The sequence below is a fragment of the Citrus sinensis genome, chromosome 5 (assembly GCF_022201045.2).
Source record: "Citrus sinensis cultivar Valencia sweet orange chromosome 5, DVS_A1.0, whole genome shotgun sequence".
In the NCBI taxonomy this organism is placed as follows: domain Eukaryota; kingdom Viridiplantae; phylum Streptophyta; class Magnoliopsida; order Sapindales; family Rutaceae; genus Citrus; species Citrus sinensis.
The window spans coordinates 33,826,757-33,843,904 of record NC_068560.1 but is presented as its reverse complement, the minus strand read 5'-3'; the positions used below and the strand labels follow the sequence as shown (position 1 = coordinate 33,843,904).

The window sequence follows — 17,148 nt, the reverse complement described above, 5'->3', positions numbered from 1 at the left end:
CCAAACATGAGTTTTCCAATTATTGGGAAATATAAAAATGTAATCCTTTCGTGATCCTCAAAATTTATTAAGAAAAACCACACAAAAACGAGGAAAGCAGGAGGAAGAAGGCCAAAAGATTTATTTTCTTTAAAAAGAAAAGACAAAGTAAAACTCTAGTAATATCAACAGTCAATATAATAAAAATTTATTGATTTCATCCTTTAGATTTTGACATTAGTTGTTGTATTCATATCCGTTTGCGTTCATGCATGGTTTTTGTTCTTTTAATATTTTGTATTGGTTTGTTATTAGTTTGTTTCGTAGGGTAAGATTTATTATATATTCTGTTAATTTAAATGTATCTCTTTTTCATTTTATTTAATAAAACTTCTCTCGTATCGTTGAGGTTCAACCGAAAAAAAAAGGCTAAACTTTTTTCATTATAAAATTGCATAATTACTATATCATAATCAATAATTTTTTTTATAAAATTAAATTGAAGCCTAGTTATTGCATGGTTACTGTCATCTTAATGCCCACACCCGCAATCATTATTTATGTGTATCTATTGTTGTGAATGATTTTTCGTTTCTTTTTTTCGGTATATTAAAGAATTTAGTATTCGAATATTATATTGAACCCTGACTAATTTATATTCAAATCAAGTATGATCATTAGGGCTGCAAAACTCTCTCAATAAATATTTAACGCAACTACATTCTCAAATCTTAAATCGAAAATCTTAATTAAAATAAAACAATCCATGTACGCAATTGTTGGTAATGACTTTTCTTTCGCCTACCGTCAATAACTAGTTGCCTTCTTTTGCAAACCGCTGGCTGTTGGAAACTTGGAAAATTGATTTAATCCGAATGACAGCTAGTCAAGGGATGTAGAACTTGACTAGCCTACAGAATCTGTAAGCTACAGACTGCAGCATCAGCCGTTGGATGTGGAGTGAGAAACTAAACAATAGCCAATCGGATGGTGGGATGACGGGAGATGTTTGTCAGAATCTGTACCATAGACAGGTCCAAGGATGTAATAATGAGTCCTGAAAGACGGCATATATTTAAAAACGGTCTCTCTCCTCTAGCACCCGTGGAAGCTCCCCATTGGCTGCTGTTACAGAAGCTGTAACATACGCACCCAATGCATGCACCACACCTGTCCTGCATATGGAGAAAAAGCATGCAATTGTTTTTGTTTGGTAGCTAGCTAACCAATCAGGAGCTGGCTAAGTTGGATCTGTATGTTACAGAATCTGTAACTTAGCCAGCTCCCTTCTCCTATATTTATTTGGTCTATCAGTATGTCCTTACGTACTTATTAACCAGACTTGTTCATCTCTTCCTTGACAGGCGCACAAACCACAAAGATCATATTAGCACTAATTCAAATCCATTTGGCGTACTAATTCAAATCCAATAGCATACTACTTGGAATAGCATTCAATTTGCTAAGACGGTATGACTTGCGTCCAATAAGTGGTGGCTAATTAACAACAATTAATTATTGCATTAACAATGGAGAAAATTATCAAACTCCTTTATTGTTGCCGAAGTTAATCATTATCCCTATATATTTCAAAAACACATAAAAAAATTTTGAATGTTGAAAAAAATTATTAATTTTCAATGTTTTAAATACTTTACTATTTTTACCATCAATTGGGGGGTTTTACTGCATCAAGGGTAAAAGAATAAAAAGACACATAATAAGTTAACGACGGAGGACTTTGATTTATGAAACATGAAGGAACTAATGGTTAATTTCAATAAAAATAGGGTTTAATAATCTATTTATTTATTTTATTTAAATATAAAATTAAACCCTCCCCATCCATATGAGCCTGATTCAAACCTTTTGTTCTAAATCAAGAGATTTTTTTCAACTAAAAAATCTAGTATCCAGAAATTTTGTTTTCATCAAGGGAAAAAAGTAGAATCTTCCCTCCAGAAACACATATTGATGTATAATTTAATAATGGGATATTATAATTTTTCTACCTAGTTTTTTTTTATGACAAATCAATTTACCACTAAATTTTTTAACAATTGGTTTTTCTCACATAATGTTTCACTTTTCATCATCAACTGTGAAATCCATTAAAAAATTGCTGATATCACAAGAGCATTTTAGAATTTTAGTATATTAAGCCAAAAGTATTATAATATTTACAATTTTATCAATTGATTATTTTAGATATATAAAATAATCAACAGATAAAAGCATTATCTCTTTATGTATAATTAGTTTCGTACTTTTTTAATTTAGAGGATTAAATTGTACTTATATAGTTTAGGGGGTAAAATAGATGTTTACTGTAATTTATATTAAATTGAAATATAAGGTGAGAAAAAGTAATTTTTAAAAACATTTGGTGGTAAAGTGATAAAATCCTTTAATAATAGTTAAATATACAATAATTAGTGGATGAATAATGTTTTGTAATATTTTACTGAATATGGTTTTTATAAATACATATACATGGTTTTGGAATAGCGGGCATAGGTAATACAAATATTAAAATTATACCATATATCCATCCCAATTGTTAAATTTGTGTGAAAAAAAATTATCTATAGCGAAATTAACATGATGTCCAAATTTGAAGATGAAGAAGAGCAAGAGTTGGGGAAGCTAGCCATAAGGTTAGAGAACGCGGCGGTTCTGCCAATGGTGTTGAAATCAACACTGAAACTGAACATAATAGACACAATTTTTGCTTCATCGGGATCAAGTGAAGGCGCGTTCCCCTCATATATAGAGATCGCGAGTAGGCTCCCCGCCAAGAACCACGACGCCCTAATTTTGCCCGATCGAATGCTTCAGCTCTTGGCCGGCTATGACATTCTCAAGTGCTCGGTTCGAACGAGAGAAAATGGGGTGGTTGAGAGACTCTATGGTGCGAGACCCATTTGCAAGTTCCTAGTTAAGAATGAAGATGGAGGTGAAATACAAGTGTGCAACCCAAGAGGGGGGTGAATTAGTATTTTAAAAAATATCCTAACAAAACCACACAACAATCCAATCTAATGCCTTAATAAATTCGAAAGTAATAAGTTCAATAGAAACACAATAATAAATGAGTAAGGGAAAAGAAAAACAAACATACGAATTTTTACGTGGTTCGGCAAATCCCGCCTACATCCATGCCTCCAAGCGATCCAAGCTTGAGGATTTCACTATCCAAGCCTTCCAAGACTTTAAATGATTACAACTGACTTCTAAGGTGTCAATAAACTTTTACAATAAAGAGATTAACTCTCAATCTCTTCATTCACGTGTCTCACACACTCAAACACTCACAAATTTATGAGGAATTGAAGATTACAATAAAAACTCTCTTAAATAGTAGATATACAAATTGAAGAACAAATCTTCTTCATATGAAATGAGAGAACCAATTAAATCATCAATAGGTAATGTATTTAAATCTTTAGCTTCCTCAATGGCAGCCATTTTTTGTCTTCATTCCTTAGGTAGCAACCTAATGATTTTCTTAACTTTCTCGCTATTTGAAAAGGTCTTTCCTAGGGCTCCTAGAGTTTTCACTATGTCTGTAAATATAATATACATAGAATACACACTCTTATTTTGTTCTATTTGGAACAATTCATATTGTCAAGTGTACCTACTTATTTTATATTCTTTCACTTGATTCGTGCCTTTATAAACAACTTCAAGTTTGTGCCAAATTTCATTAGTACTTTCGCAACTAGACACTCTATAAAACTCTTTCTTATCTAGTGCACAAAACAAGACATTCATAACTTTAGAATTTAGATAAGCTTTTCTCTTTTCCAATTCATTTCATTTCCGTGAAGGTTTTGGAATATCTTCCCCGACTTCATTTTTAGTCAAAGGCATAAAAGGACCATCATTAACGATTTCCCAAATTTCGTAATCTAAAGCTTGTAAGTAAATTCTCATCCTAATTTTCCGATACGGGTAATCGTTTCCATCAAAATATGGTGGTCTAGTGGTGGACTGTCATTCTCTAAATGTGGAATCATTTTGAGTTGCCATTGATCTTTAACTCTAGATGGTTAAGTCTAAAAAAGAGCACATTGTTCTAATACCAAATGAAATACAAGTGTGCAACCCAAGAGGGGGGTGAATTGATATTTTAAAAAATATCCTAACAAAACTACACAATAATCCAATCTAATGTATTAATAAATTCGAAAGCAATAAGTTCAATAGAAGCACGATAATAAATGAGTAAGGGAAAAGAAAAACAAACACACGAATTTTTACGTGGTTCGGCAAACCCCACCTACGTCCACGCCTCCAAGCGATCCAAGCTTGAGGATTTCACTATCCAAGCCTTCCAAGACTTCAAATGATTACAATTGACTTCTAAGGTGTCAATGAACCTTTACAACAAAGAGATTAACTCTCAATCTCTTCATTCACGTGTCTCACACACTCAAACACTCACAAATTTATGAGGAATTGAAGATTACAATAAAAACTCTCTTAAATAGTAGATATACAAATTGAAGAACAAATCTTCTTCATATGAAATGAGAGAACCAATTAAATCATCAATAGGTAATGTATTTAAATCTTTAGCTTCCTCAATGGCAGCCATTTTTTGTCTTCATTCCTTAGGTAGCAACCTAATGATTTTCTTAACTTTCTCGCTATTTGAAAAGGTCTTTCCTAGGGCTCCTAGAGTTTTCACTATGTCTGTAAATATAATATACATAGAATACACACTCTTATTTTGTTCTATTTGGAACAATTCATATTGTCGAGTGTACCTACTTATTTTATATTCTTTCACTTGATTCGTGCCTTTATAAACAACTTCAAGTTTGTGCCAAATTTCATTAGTACTTTCGCAACTAGACACTCTATAAAACTCTTTCTTATCTAGTGCACAAAACAAGACATTCATAACTTTAGAATTTAGATAAGCTTTTCTCTTTTCCAATTCATTTCATTTCCGTGAAGGTTTTGGAATATCTTCCCCGACTTCATTTTTAGTCAAAGGCATAAAAGGACCATCATTAACGATTTCCCAAATTTCGTAATCTAAAGCTTGTAAGTAAATTCTCATCCTAATTTTCCGATACGGGTAATCGTTTCCATCAAAATATGGTGGTCTAGTGGTGGACTGTCATTCTCTAAATGTGGAATCATTTTGAGTTGCCATTGATCTTTAACTCTAGATGGTTAAGTCTAAAAAAGAGCACATTGTTCTAATACCAAATGAAATACAAGTGTGCAACCCAAGAGGGGGGTGAATTGATATTTTAAAAAATATCCTAACAAAACTACACAATAATCCAATCTAATGTATTAATAAATTCGAAAGCAATAAGTTCAATAGAAGCACGATAATAAATGAGTAAGGGAAAAGAAAAACAAACACACGAATTTTTACGTGGTTCGGCAAACCCCACCTACGTCCACGCCTCCAAGCGATCCAAGCTTGAGGATTTCACTATCCAAGCCTTCCAAGACTTCAAATGATTACAATTGACTTCTAAGGTGTCAATGAACCTTTACAACAAAGAGATTAACTCTCAATCTCTTCACTCAAGTGTCTCGCACACTCAAACACTCACAAATTTATGAGGAATTGAATATTACAATAAAAACACTCTTAAAGAATAGATATACAAATTGAAGAATAAAAGATGATTCAAGGTTTTATGATTTGCGAAATGAGAGCTTAATAAATGTTGTTTGCTTTTTTATTTTGCTTGTAAGAGAGAGTGAAAATGAATTAGATTTGAATTTTTATAGGTTGAGCTAAAAAACTAGCTGTTATGCACATTTTGGTGATAACCGGCTTACCGTTTATGGACATCCGGTTAGTCACTTAATGTTACCGTTACAACCAAAATTTGAATTTTTGAACATTCGGTATGCCGCTTATGAAATCTGGATAGTCGTTTATTTTCCAGAAGCTTACTGTCCAAATCCGATCTACCGTTTGTCAGGATCCGGATAGCCGCCTGCTAAAGTAACTGGTACAGTAAAATATTTTCTAAAAATTATAGTTTGGCCCCAAAAACTTTATATAATTGTATTGCGGCCCAAAACGTTATGAATCTTTTCAAATAAGTCCAATTTCGGAATTTCTAAATATTACTTTATTAATCCCAAAAGTTTTTGAAATTATGATATGACCCAAAATATGTGAAATTTTAGAATGGTCTAAAAATATTTAAATACTTTCAAATAGGTCCAAATCTGAAATTTAAAACAATATTTATTACAATCAAAGATTGTAAAATTCTTTCATTTTAATTCGCAACTTGAAAAACAACTTAACTCCATAAAATCATTTTCTTATTATAAAAGCACAATACATAAATCTTTGTTTAATCAACACATGTGGTTTGTTATCATCAAAATCAATATTTATAGCCATATAGGCTAACATGAGGATCAGTTGCCACTTTGCTATTGCTGCATCAGGATAAAGTCCTCATGGAGAGTTAGTACATATATATGATATTATTTTCTAATAGTTCATTGATTACAACTTCACTAGCTAATTAGGTGATTTAGAGTTACATTTTGTTTGGATTAAATAACTTTATTCCTCATGTATCACTTAAATGATGTGGTACTAGAAGGCGAGGTCCCTTTCAACAGGGCGTATGGGATGACTTCATTTGAATACCCTGTTATTGATCAAAGTTTCAACTAGTTATTTAATCAGACGATGTCGAATCACACAACCTTGATCATGAACAGTGCTCTCCATGCCTACAGCGGATTTCAAGACCTAAAATTGTTGTTGATGTGGGTGGTGGAATTGATGTTACTCTTATCATGATCACTTCTATGTATTCTCATATCAAGAGTAATAATTTTGATTTACCTCATGTTTTAGCTCATGCACCTTCATTTTCAGGTATTGATGAATTTCTTCTTTTTCATTACTCACTAGATGATTAATATTGTTGTTTTTAAGTTTTTTTTTATATGCAAATTTTAGGGGCACGATTTGTTTTTTTTAAACAATAAAAACAAGTAAACTTTGGAAGGGGACGTAGTGAGTTTTCAAATTTCAATAATGCATTGATCAATTGTGAATAGCATTCGCTCATATGGCTTGATTGAATTCGACATTGCCAAGCAACGTTTTTTGATCAACTACTCAAATCTGAATCCTGAGAGAAAAAAATTGTCAATTGTATTCACCATGAGTAACTGAAGGCTCGTTGATTGTAGGTGTAGAGAATATGGGAGAGATATGTTTGCAAGTGTTACGAAAGGAGGTGCAATTTTCATGAAGGTATGAATAATTTAATAACAAGAGGCTCAAATTTCGTCACGTTTTGCTGATACATATAAGATGAAACTTGCAGTGGATACTCCGTGATTGAAGCGAGGAGCATTGCTTGAAACTGCTCAAGAACTATTGGAAAGCGCCCCCAGCTTTTGGCAAAGCGATCACCATCGAATCAATATATGCTTCTGCTCTTTGGATCTCTTTGAACACCACGTTTTGCTTGTGTTATTGAAATAAACTATGCTTATTACTTCCCTTATCATGAACTTGTTTGAGTGATTTTCAAGCCGTTTTATTTTATTGGTTCTCTGAGTTCAAATTCTATAAGGTAGAAGACTAAAACATTGATTTGTCCTTAGTTCACTTCTCACCTTTCAAAAATTACAAACAAAATATTAGTTTATAAAGAAATATTATATGCTTTTAGGTATGCATGTCTGCATCTTCAAAAATATGGATTCGCTGAATACATCATATGGTGTATGAGTTAATTGAAAAAAAATGATAAAATACTAATACACTATATATTGTAGAACGATTTTGCATTTTAAAAAATGCAGGCATCCGTACTAGAGAAAAAAAGTTAGTCGTAGATTTTTGAGAAAATATTTGACACAGGTGAGTGATGTTGTTGATTTTCAAAAAGACTGTCTCTAACTCTTTGCACATGGTCATGAGATTATCTCGTAACATATTCCATCACATGCAAATTGGTCAATATGGTTGGTCCTAATCAAAGGAAAAGGTAGCAAATATCTAAGTCTCATTCAGAAACTAATTGACTCTAATATTGTATAGAAATCGTAAACATAATTCATACTTAAAATCTAACTCATGAACTGTGGATCACTTCAAACTTGTATACTTAGCATAAAATTTATTCTTAATTAGCTGATGTGGGATAAAAATCTCCTTAAAAGGAAAGCAACTTCATCTATATATGTCAGCTCTTGCTTGCTCAACTCTTATTAAAGCCTCCTTATGTCTTGAGAATGAATGGTTAATTTAATAGCTAGTTGTTAACATATTTTAGTCTATTCTGGAAAAAAATAACACTAATAATAATAATAATAATATTCGGTTTGATTGTTAGGTGGCTTGTCTATCGAACTACGCCAATATTATTATTAGTCAGTCACAAAAATGTTGATTGGTTGGATATTAATTTAGTTGTATGTCAATATTATCCCTACGTGAATTAGAGAGTCTCGTTTTTTTAATAAGAAAAACGTACTTGTAGAGGGATCCCATACACTTATGTATCCTGCAACTGCTTCGCGGGCTATTTTCTCCCCACATTAGCCCAGAATGGAGCCACTGCTCCTCCAAGAGAAAAAGTCACAATCTTTGGTGACGGAAACGCCAGAGGTATAATTAAATTTTAATTGAAACCTTCCCACATTTTGAATTTAACCTCGTACCTCTTAAAAGTTTTTTTAATATCATCTTATTCTTTGGACAACAAAATCTTTTTTTTTCTTTAAAAAAAAGAAACTTTTAACATCACGAGATAACAAAATATACCACGAATTCATGAGAATTCCCGTTGGACCTAACTAAAGTGTTTGGGTCGGCCACTATGTAGGGGTAGGGTATTCAGTTAGTTACATCAAGTTATCAATGCTTTGGTGTCAGTTCGTAGATATATCATTCATACATAAACATGGCTCACTGCAAACTGACCGATTTTCCGTGCAGCGGTTTATAACAAGGAAGATGACATAGCAACTTACACTATTAAAGCTATTGATGACCCAAGAACATTGAACAGGACTCTGTACATCAGGCCTCCCGGAAACGTTTACTCATTCAACGAGCTTGTTACCCTCTGGGAAAACAAGATAGGAAAAACCCTAGAGAAGACTTATGTTCCAGAGGAGAAACTTCTCGAGGACATCCAAGGTTAGTATGTAATTAATATTACGATGCTCATGTAGTTGAGCTTTTCTAGCTATATGCATGTATGTTTTGCTCAACTTCAGCTTGGCTGTTTCGTTGCAGATGCCCCAATTCCCTTAAATGTTCTGTTAGCAATCACCTATGCAACCTTTGTGAAAGGAGATCAGCCATCAGGCCAACTTTGAAATCAATACGGCCTCTGGGGTCGAGGCTTCGGAGCTATATCCTGAAGTTAAGAATACCACCGTCGAAGAATACCTCGATCAAATTGCTGTTTGAACATCAAAATGCCGGCCACATCTTATTATATAAACCAAGCTCTATCATTACTCTCAAGTTGATAGCAGGTAGCCAGTCTGACATTAGCATAATTGTAGCGTGTCAGATACATAGTTAGAGGTGGCTGAACTGTTTTCATTTCTATGTTTTTCCTGATTGTTACTTTATTAATGTGTATTTGTACTCTGAATTTTACAAGCTTGATGAATAAGAATTTGTCTATTGTTGTGAAATCCCTATGACGATGCTCTACAAAAAGTAAGTTTTGTCCGACATTTCAAGCTTGATGTTCAGCTTCATTTACGATCTAATTAATTAGCCTGCCTAGCACGACTTAATTGGCTGGGTCATAATATCATAATAATGATTTGAAAGTAACTGTTAATAAGCATATCCAAAATATTTCACAAATTCGATCAACTTATCTTTATAACATTGTTAGTAAGGCAAGAATAGAGATTTTGTTCAGGTATACAAGAAATATTTGTGTTGGAAATAAATACTGTTACTTTATGGTTACTTTATTTCTATTAGTTAAAACTTATTTGCATTTAGGTAAAAAAATTAGAAAAATTAGTTTTCTCTTTATAATGTATATGTGTTACCATTAGACTTAGCTTTGTTTGGTATTGTGGTTTTGTAATTTTTAAGTTACAACTTCCGTGTGGCATGTGGAATAGAAGTTATAATTATTATAGAAAAGTTTATGAGTGTTTTGAATACTGGCCATGATCTGGTTGAATACATCCTAGGTAAAGTTCAGCCCCTAATGCTGAATTGCTTTGTAAATATCTTTTATTAAATACTGTATTACATAATAAAGTTACTGAAAGATGCAACAAAAGCTCTTTGGGGCTCAAAACTCACCAAATGTCCTCTACTAGGAGCTGTCTGTGTCATAGTAAACTAAAAAATTTAAACTGCCAAAAAAGAAAAAAATTGTTCATATAATGCACAAGCTGAGTTCCACATCGTTATTTAATATTGAGAGAATACAAGGTGTAATAGCATATAAACGATTTATTGAAATTGAAGTTTCCGAATGATCTGCAACCAGCGTGCTCGATCATTTGTGAAACTCCATTACCCAGCTATTGTAGGCACAACACACAATTTCAAGCCCTGAAAAACCAGAGTTCTTTGCTAAGGCCTCATATTCCTTTTTGGACCTCTCTCTTCCTCCTGTTGTTTGAGCTAACATGAACAAGTCTTGCTCGAAGACAATGTGAGAAGACGCTTGATTCTCAGGAACCAAAGGAAGGATCGATTCAACAATGATGACCTTTCCATTTTCTGGGAGAGCTTCCCAGCAATTTTTGAGTAGTTTCAAGCAGTGTTCATCAGTCCATCCATGTAGCATCCACTGCAAATTATAATTAATTTCATGTACAAATTAAAACAATTTAAAAAATTATAAATAAAGGGGCTCATCAATGTCTTTTATATAAATTATAATACGTTAAATTTCCCTTTAGCCCCTAGTATTTGGGCCAATTACCTAGTTAGTTTTATATTTTCATAAAGTTAATAAAAATTGGTCATACTGTTACTCTTATTAGTACAATTGGATTTGAATTTTTTAAGCGTAAAATAATATTTTGTCTAACATAACTTAAATTCAAGCAAATTCGATATATATGAATAATTTTTCTAAAGTATAAGTGAGGACTAATTAACTAGATAATTTGCTGAAACCATAAGAAATAAATGAGTATTTATCTTCACATAAATTAAAAAAAAAAAAAAAAAAAAAACTCGCCTTCAGGAAAATAGCATCTCCTCTAGGAACATTTTCGAACATATCTCCACCCACATGCTCCACACCTATTTATGGAAAAGAATTACAAGATCAAATCTGGCAAGTTCAACTATAACATACTTGTACAGGCCACGTAGTTTTTAATTATAAATTTAAAATCCAATACCCGGAAAAGAAGGCGCATTGGCTAAAACATGAGGGAGATCAAAGCTGATGCCCTTGATACAAGGATATCTAGATGTGATCATGCCTAGAGTAACACCAATGCCACCTCCCACATCAACCAACACTTTGAGACCATCAAATCCTCTGTAAACATCTAGTATCTTATTCATAACTAAAGCACTATGGTTTGACATGGCTTCATTGAATACCCCGTTGAACCTTGGATCAGTTCCAAGATATTCAAATTGTGTCATTCCATAAGCTCGGCGGAATGGAATACCCCCTTCTAATATTACGTCTTTCAAGTGGTACCTGAGATTTGGGAAAAAAAATGTATGATAATATATATTAGTAACTAAAATCGATAGAGAATCTTCAACCTAGCAACGTATATTACATTCAATGAACAACTAAAATTACCAGCTCTCCATGAATACTTTGTCGTGGTGTAGCAAAAACAACGGGGCAACAGACCCATCATCGTCATCTTGATTCTTAATCAGGAACTTGCAAATCGGCGCGGCGCCGTAAACTCTCTCCACTTGTCCATTATCTCCCGTCTGAAGCGAGCATCTGAGTATGTCATAGCTCGCCAAAAGACTTAACATCCGGTCGAGCAGAAACGGTGCGTCTGGATTCTCGGTAGGTAGCCTAGCTGCAATCTTAGAAGGTGAGAGTAACTCACCATGGCCATCTTCTGCAGCAGAGGCGGCAGAGATGATGTCAATGACATTGAGCTCGATAGCTGATTTTAGCACCATCGGAAGAACGGCCGCATTAGCTAGTCGGACGGCAAGTTTTCCAACTTCTTCTTGGTCCACGGAGGTAGAGCTATTCCTCTTGGGCTTGGAATTAGCCATTTCGTCTTGCTGTATGTTGTTAAACCTGGTTTCTTAACTATTGCGCCTCAAATTCAATCACACAACTCAAAAAACTTTTCTTTTAATTTACTGGTGTTTATGTTTATAAAGAGAGTAAGTGCTTGAATTTATAGATGCTTAAATTCTAAATAAAGTCGTGGCTCCATAAGTATTAATGCAATTGAAAATTTTTGGATATAGGACTAATGTGTGAAAATTTAAAAATTTTAATTTTATTTTTATTTTTATAACAAATAAGAAGACTCCATTATAAATGACCTTAAAAAAAACAACAGAAAAGAGTAGCAAACCCGGAACGCAGTTTCATTATTACATCCTTCCCACTAGCCGTCATTGATATTACATCAATTTTCCAATTGCCATTGGTTTGCCAAAACAGGCAAGTAACTAATAGCCGTCAGGGTACATCTTTCCACTAGCCGCCATTGATATTACATCAATTTTCCAATTGCCAGTGGTTTGCCAAAAAAGGCAAGTAATTTAACGGGATATATAATAAATCTTACCGTACGAAACAAACTAATAAAAACCAATACAAAATATTAAAAGAACAAAAATCATGCATGAACGCAAACTGATGCACGCAAACGGATGTGAAGACAAAAATGAATGTCAACAAAATCTAAAGGATGAAATCAATAAATTTATATTATATTGACTGTTGATATTACTAGAGTTAAAAAAATTTGGGGAAATCTCAGGCTACCTTTAAATCAATTTTCCAAGTTCCCAGCAGCCAGCGGCTTGCAAAAGAAGGCAACTAGTTATTGACGGTAGGTGAAAGAGAAGTCATTACCAACAATTGCGCACATCAATTGACATGAGTTGTTTTATTTTAATTAAGGTTCTTGGTTTGAGACTTGAAAATGTAGTTGTGTTAAATACTTGTTGAGAAAACTTTACCGCCCTAGTGGTCCTACCTGACTTGAATCTAGATTAATCGGGGCTTAATGTAATATTCGGATATCAGATAGTTTAATACACTAAAAAAAAAAAAGAAAAATCATTCACATATACACATAAATAATGATTGCGGGTGTGCGCATTAAGATGACAGTAACCATGCAATAACTAGGCTTGAATTTAATTTTATATAAAAAAATTATTGATTATGATATAGTAATTATGCAATTTCATAATGAAAAAAGTTTAGCCTTTTTTTTTTCCGGTTGAACCTCAACGATACGAGAGAAGTTCAATTAAATAAAATGAAAAAGAGATACATTTAATTTAACGGGATATATAATAAATCTTACCCTACGAAACAACCTAATAACAAACCAATACAAAATATTAAAAGAACAAAAACCATGCATGAACGCAAACGGATATGAATACAACAACTAATGTCAACAAAATCTAAAGGATGAAATCAATAAATTTATATTATATTGACTGTTGATATTACTAGAGTTTTACTTTGTCTTTTCTTTTTAAAGAAAATAAAGCTTTTGGCCCTCTTCCTCCTGCTTTCCTCGTTTTTGTGTGGTTTTTCTTGATAAATTTTGAGGATCACGAGAGGATTACATTTTTATATCACCCAATAATTGGAAAACTCATGTTTGGTCAGCAAGCGATACTTAAAAAAATAAAAAGAGCTCAGACGAATCGATTTTATTTTAGATTATTCTATTTTTAAATTGTAAAGCGTTGATTTACCAAAACCGAAGGCACAATGAATGAATGCACAGACTCTTTGGCCTATAAAAGCAAAGAAGCTCAGTTATAACTTATATCATCTCCTCATAAAACACTGAAAACTTTGAAGCAGCTGGCAAAAATATGGCGTCGATGGGAAATATCATGGAGAGTCGGCAGGCTCGAGGTCGAAGCCCTGCTGCAATTCTAGCAATCGGGACCGCAAATCCACCCAACATTTTCTATCAATCAGATTATCCAGATTTCTATTTCCGTGCTACCAAAAGCGAGCATTTGACTCATTTAAAAGACAAGTTCAAACGAATGTGTAAGTTCATTTAGGCTTTGCATGGTGTTGCTGTGTCGCAACAGTTAGTATGCTTTTAACTTTGATGTCATAGCTGCAGCAGTAAAAGTATGTTACGTATACATAAAATATATTAACAACTTAAAAGTTATATTAATTTAATTCCAAATAAATAGGAACTCATAGTATTAACTTCATTTTTTTAAAAAAATTATTATTTTCAATTTTTTTTTCAAAAATATTATTCCTCAAAATTTAAAAGTCACATCTGATAAGTTTTAATGATTTTTATTTCACAATTATAATTTTTATTTTATTGTAATTATGACTTGTAATGTTTAATTGTCAAAGGCAGCCTTAGATTACCATGTAACTTCAAAAAAAAAATTATTAATTCGATTAAGCTTAAACTAGCTAGTATTGTCATAATAGCGAAGTGCAAGGGTACTTGTGGTACTAATAGCTTTTCAAATTTTGTTTTCAAAATTTTTTTTTTGGAAAAAAAATATTCAAATCTACTTATTAAAGATCAATTTGATATTATATAGTTCTTTAATTAACTATGTTGTAATTGGCCAACTGAGTTCGAACCCTAGGGGAACTAGGGCATAAAAATTCATTTAGGCATCAACCACTCCTCTATATACATACATACATACATATATAATGTTCTAATTTAGGATTCTACACTTTGTTAAGGTCTGAAAAATCTCTCTTGTCTTTCTCTATATATATAAAAACTTGCTTGTTAAAGGATTATTTCCGTTCATCCATTATGGGATAGTTTTTCCTTAGTTCGGTCCTATCAATATCCTTGTACGAGTCCATAATCACTACACGAGATGAACCTTGGTTTGGTGAATTGAAGTTGGCTTTAGGTGTAATAGGATTCCCAGTTACTGCCAGTGATCGTGTGTGTGTAGTCATTATCTAACAAGTGATCATTTAAAATATTAAAGCAAGAAATAAACTAAAATATAAACAAAGCACACAAATTCATTGTTGTGTATTATGTTACATAGTGTATTGAATTTTTTTTTTTTGTCTTACTTTAATAATTCAAATGATTCCTCATTGAAAAATTATATACATATAGCTCTTCTTTAGTGAGGACATATTTATTTTGTTAAAGTAAGGATGTTAGTAAAATATTAAAGAACATAGATTTTTTCACACTAGAGAATGATTATATATAAGTCCTTCTCTGGTAATAAAGTGAGGATGTTACTAAAAATATAAAAAAATACGAATTTCAATATATTAAAAATTTTATTTTTTTATCTGTTAGTATATTAATATATGTGTTTTTTTTTGTTTTTTAACGGCATCCTTACTTTAAAAAAGTGAGGATGCATTTACTAGAAAATGATTATATTAATACATACATACATAAAATTAGGAATAAGGTAAAAAAAAACTTTATATATATAATTATGATTTAGTTCGGAATTCTGAAGATTATTAAAGTCCGAAAAAAGATATTAAACCATAATCATAACAGTATAATGACTATATATATACACTGTTCACAACCCATTTGAAGAAGATTTTGATTTAATTTGCAGGTGAGAAATCAACTATAAGGAAACGCCACATGTACTTGACTGAAGATATTATCAAGGAGAACCCTAATATCGGTACCCAAAACGCTCCATCTTTTAATACACGTCAAGAAATTCTAGTTGACGAAGTACCGAAACTGGGCAAGGAAGCAGCACTGAAGGCCATCAAAGAATGGGGCCAGCCTCTGTCAAAAATCACACACCTCATATTTTGTACTTCTTCCGGGATAGACATGCCTAGTGCAGATCATAAGGTTGCCAAGCTCATTGGCCTTCAACCTTCTGTTCAAAGATTTATGATCTATCAACAAGGTTGCTTCTCCGGTGGCACTGCTCTTCGCCTCGCCAAGGACCTTGCCGAGAACAACGTTGGCGCCCGTGTTCTCATCGTGTGCTCTGAACTGATGGTTGTGTGTTTCCATGCACCTTCTGATACATACATGGATGTTCTTGTTGGCTCAACAATATTCTCCGACGGAGCTGCCGCCGCCATTGTTGGTGCTGATCCCGATACTGATACCAGCAATGAACGTCCACTGTTCCAACTTGTTTCTACAGCTCAAACGATGATCCCTGACTCAGATAATGCGATTGTGGGGCGAATAAGAGAAGTGGGCATGCAATATTACTTGTCCAAAGGGGTGCCCAAGGTCATTGGCGACAACATAGTACAATGCTGTATTGAAACATTCGCTCCATTTGGTATCGGTGACTGGAACTCATTGTTTTATGTAGTTCATCCTGGGGGCCCATCAGTTCTCAGAGTAGTGGAAGAAAAGCTTGGATTGTCAAAGGAGAAATTAAGAGCCAGCAAGCATGTGCTGAGCGAATATGGCAACATGTGGAGTCCCAGCGTGCTGTTTATACTTGATGAGATGAGGAACAAGTCCATGGACGAAAGGAAAGCCACCACTGGTGAGGGGCTTCAATGGGGCGTCTTGTTCGGGTTCGGGCCGGGTCTCTCGATTGAGACCATTGTGCTGCAAAGTGTCGCTATTCATTAATTTAAGATTTTTTGTTTATCCAGCAATTGCAATTAGCAACGTCAAATAAGAGAGTACCATATCGTATCTGGTGCTCGTAGTACAATAATCAATAGTTAATTTCCAATAATGTTAAGCAGGACATCCAACGGCTGATGCTGCAGTCCGTAGCTTATAAGCTAGCAAAGTCCTGTTAAGCAAGGTGTCAAGTGTGAATTTTTTTTTTAATATATCAGTTTATATATTTTTAATGCTTTTATTCATTTATTTAAATTAAGATTGAAGTTATCCCTACACAAATAATTTTTATCCCAACTAATTAATGTGACAATTTATATGCCACTTATTGATTAGATTGTAAAATAATCTTATTAATAATGAATAATAATATTAACCAATATTATACACATCTAGTGATGATATATTACT

At 33.1% G+C, this 17,148-nt stretch overlaps 2 protein-coding genes and 2 pseudogenes across 2 annotated transcripts; 3 read left to right on the top strand and 1 right to left on the bottom strand.

Annotated features, from left to right (window-relative positions):
- Positions 1–2,583: 2,583 nt before the first annotated feature.
- On the top strand, positions 2,584–7,478 carry LOC102629929 (caffeic acid 3-O-methyltransferase-like; annotated as a pseudogene).
- A 487-nt stretch (positions 7,479–7,965) lies between these two features.
- On the top strand, positions 7,966–9,607 carry LOC102629652 (phenylcoumaran benzylic ether reductase Betv6-like; annotated as a pseudogene).
- A 745-nt stretch (positions 9,608–10,352) lies between these two features.
- Positions 10,353–12,354, bottom strand: LOC102613152 (caffeic acid 3-O-methyltransferase). Its single transcript, XM_006472842.3, has 4 exons — positions 11,769–12,354; positions 11,350–11,660; positions 11,184–11,248; positions 10,353–10,787 (listed from the first exon to the last, which is right to left on the bottom strand). The coding sequence occupies exons 1-4, from the start codon at positions 12,206–12,208 to the stop codon at positions 10,491–10,493; spliced, it is 1,113 nt and encodes a 370-aa protein (XP_006472905.2). The 5' UTR covers positions 12,209–12,354; the 3' UTR covers positions 10,353–10,490.
- Positions 12,355–13,954: 1,600 nt separating this feature from the next.
- LOC102613437 (chalcone synthase 2-like) lies at positions 13,955–16,909 on the top strand. The gene is made up of 2 exons (XM_006472843.3): positions 13,955–14,195; positions 15,740–16,909. Exons 1-2 carry the CDS (start codon positions 14,012–14,014, stop codon positions 16,738–16,740), a joined length of 1,185 nt encoding a protein of 394 aa, XP_006472906.2. The 5' UTR covers positions 13,955–14,011; the 3' UTR covers positions 16,741–16,909.
- The last annotated feature ends 239 nt before the right edge of the window (positions 16,910–17,148 follow it).

Excerpts from the sequence above, each read along its gene's own strand:
- LOC102613152 (XM_006472842.3), bottom strand. The coding sequence starts at position 12,208 with ATGGCTAATTCCAAGCCCAAGAGGAATAGCTCTACCTCCGTGGACCAA. Across the intron at positions 11,249-11,349 it reads CAATGCGCCTTCTTTTCCGG|GTGTGGAGCATGTGGGTGGA; the intron begins GTATTGGATTTT and ends TTCCATAAATAG. Across the intron at positions 10,788-11,183 it reads GAGATGCTATTTTCCTGAAG|TGGATGCTACATGGATGGAC; the intron begins GCGAGTTTTTTT and ends TATAATTTGCAG.
- LOC102613437 (XM_006472843.3), top strand. The coding sequence starts at position 14,012 with ATGGCGTCGATGGGAAATATCATGGAGAGTCGGCAGGCTCGAGGTCGA. Across the intron at positions 14,196-15,739 it reads AGACAAGTTCAAACGAATGT|GTGAGAAATCAACTATAAGG; the intron begins GTAAGTTCATTT and ends TTTAATTTGCAG.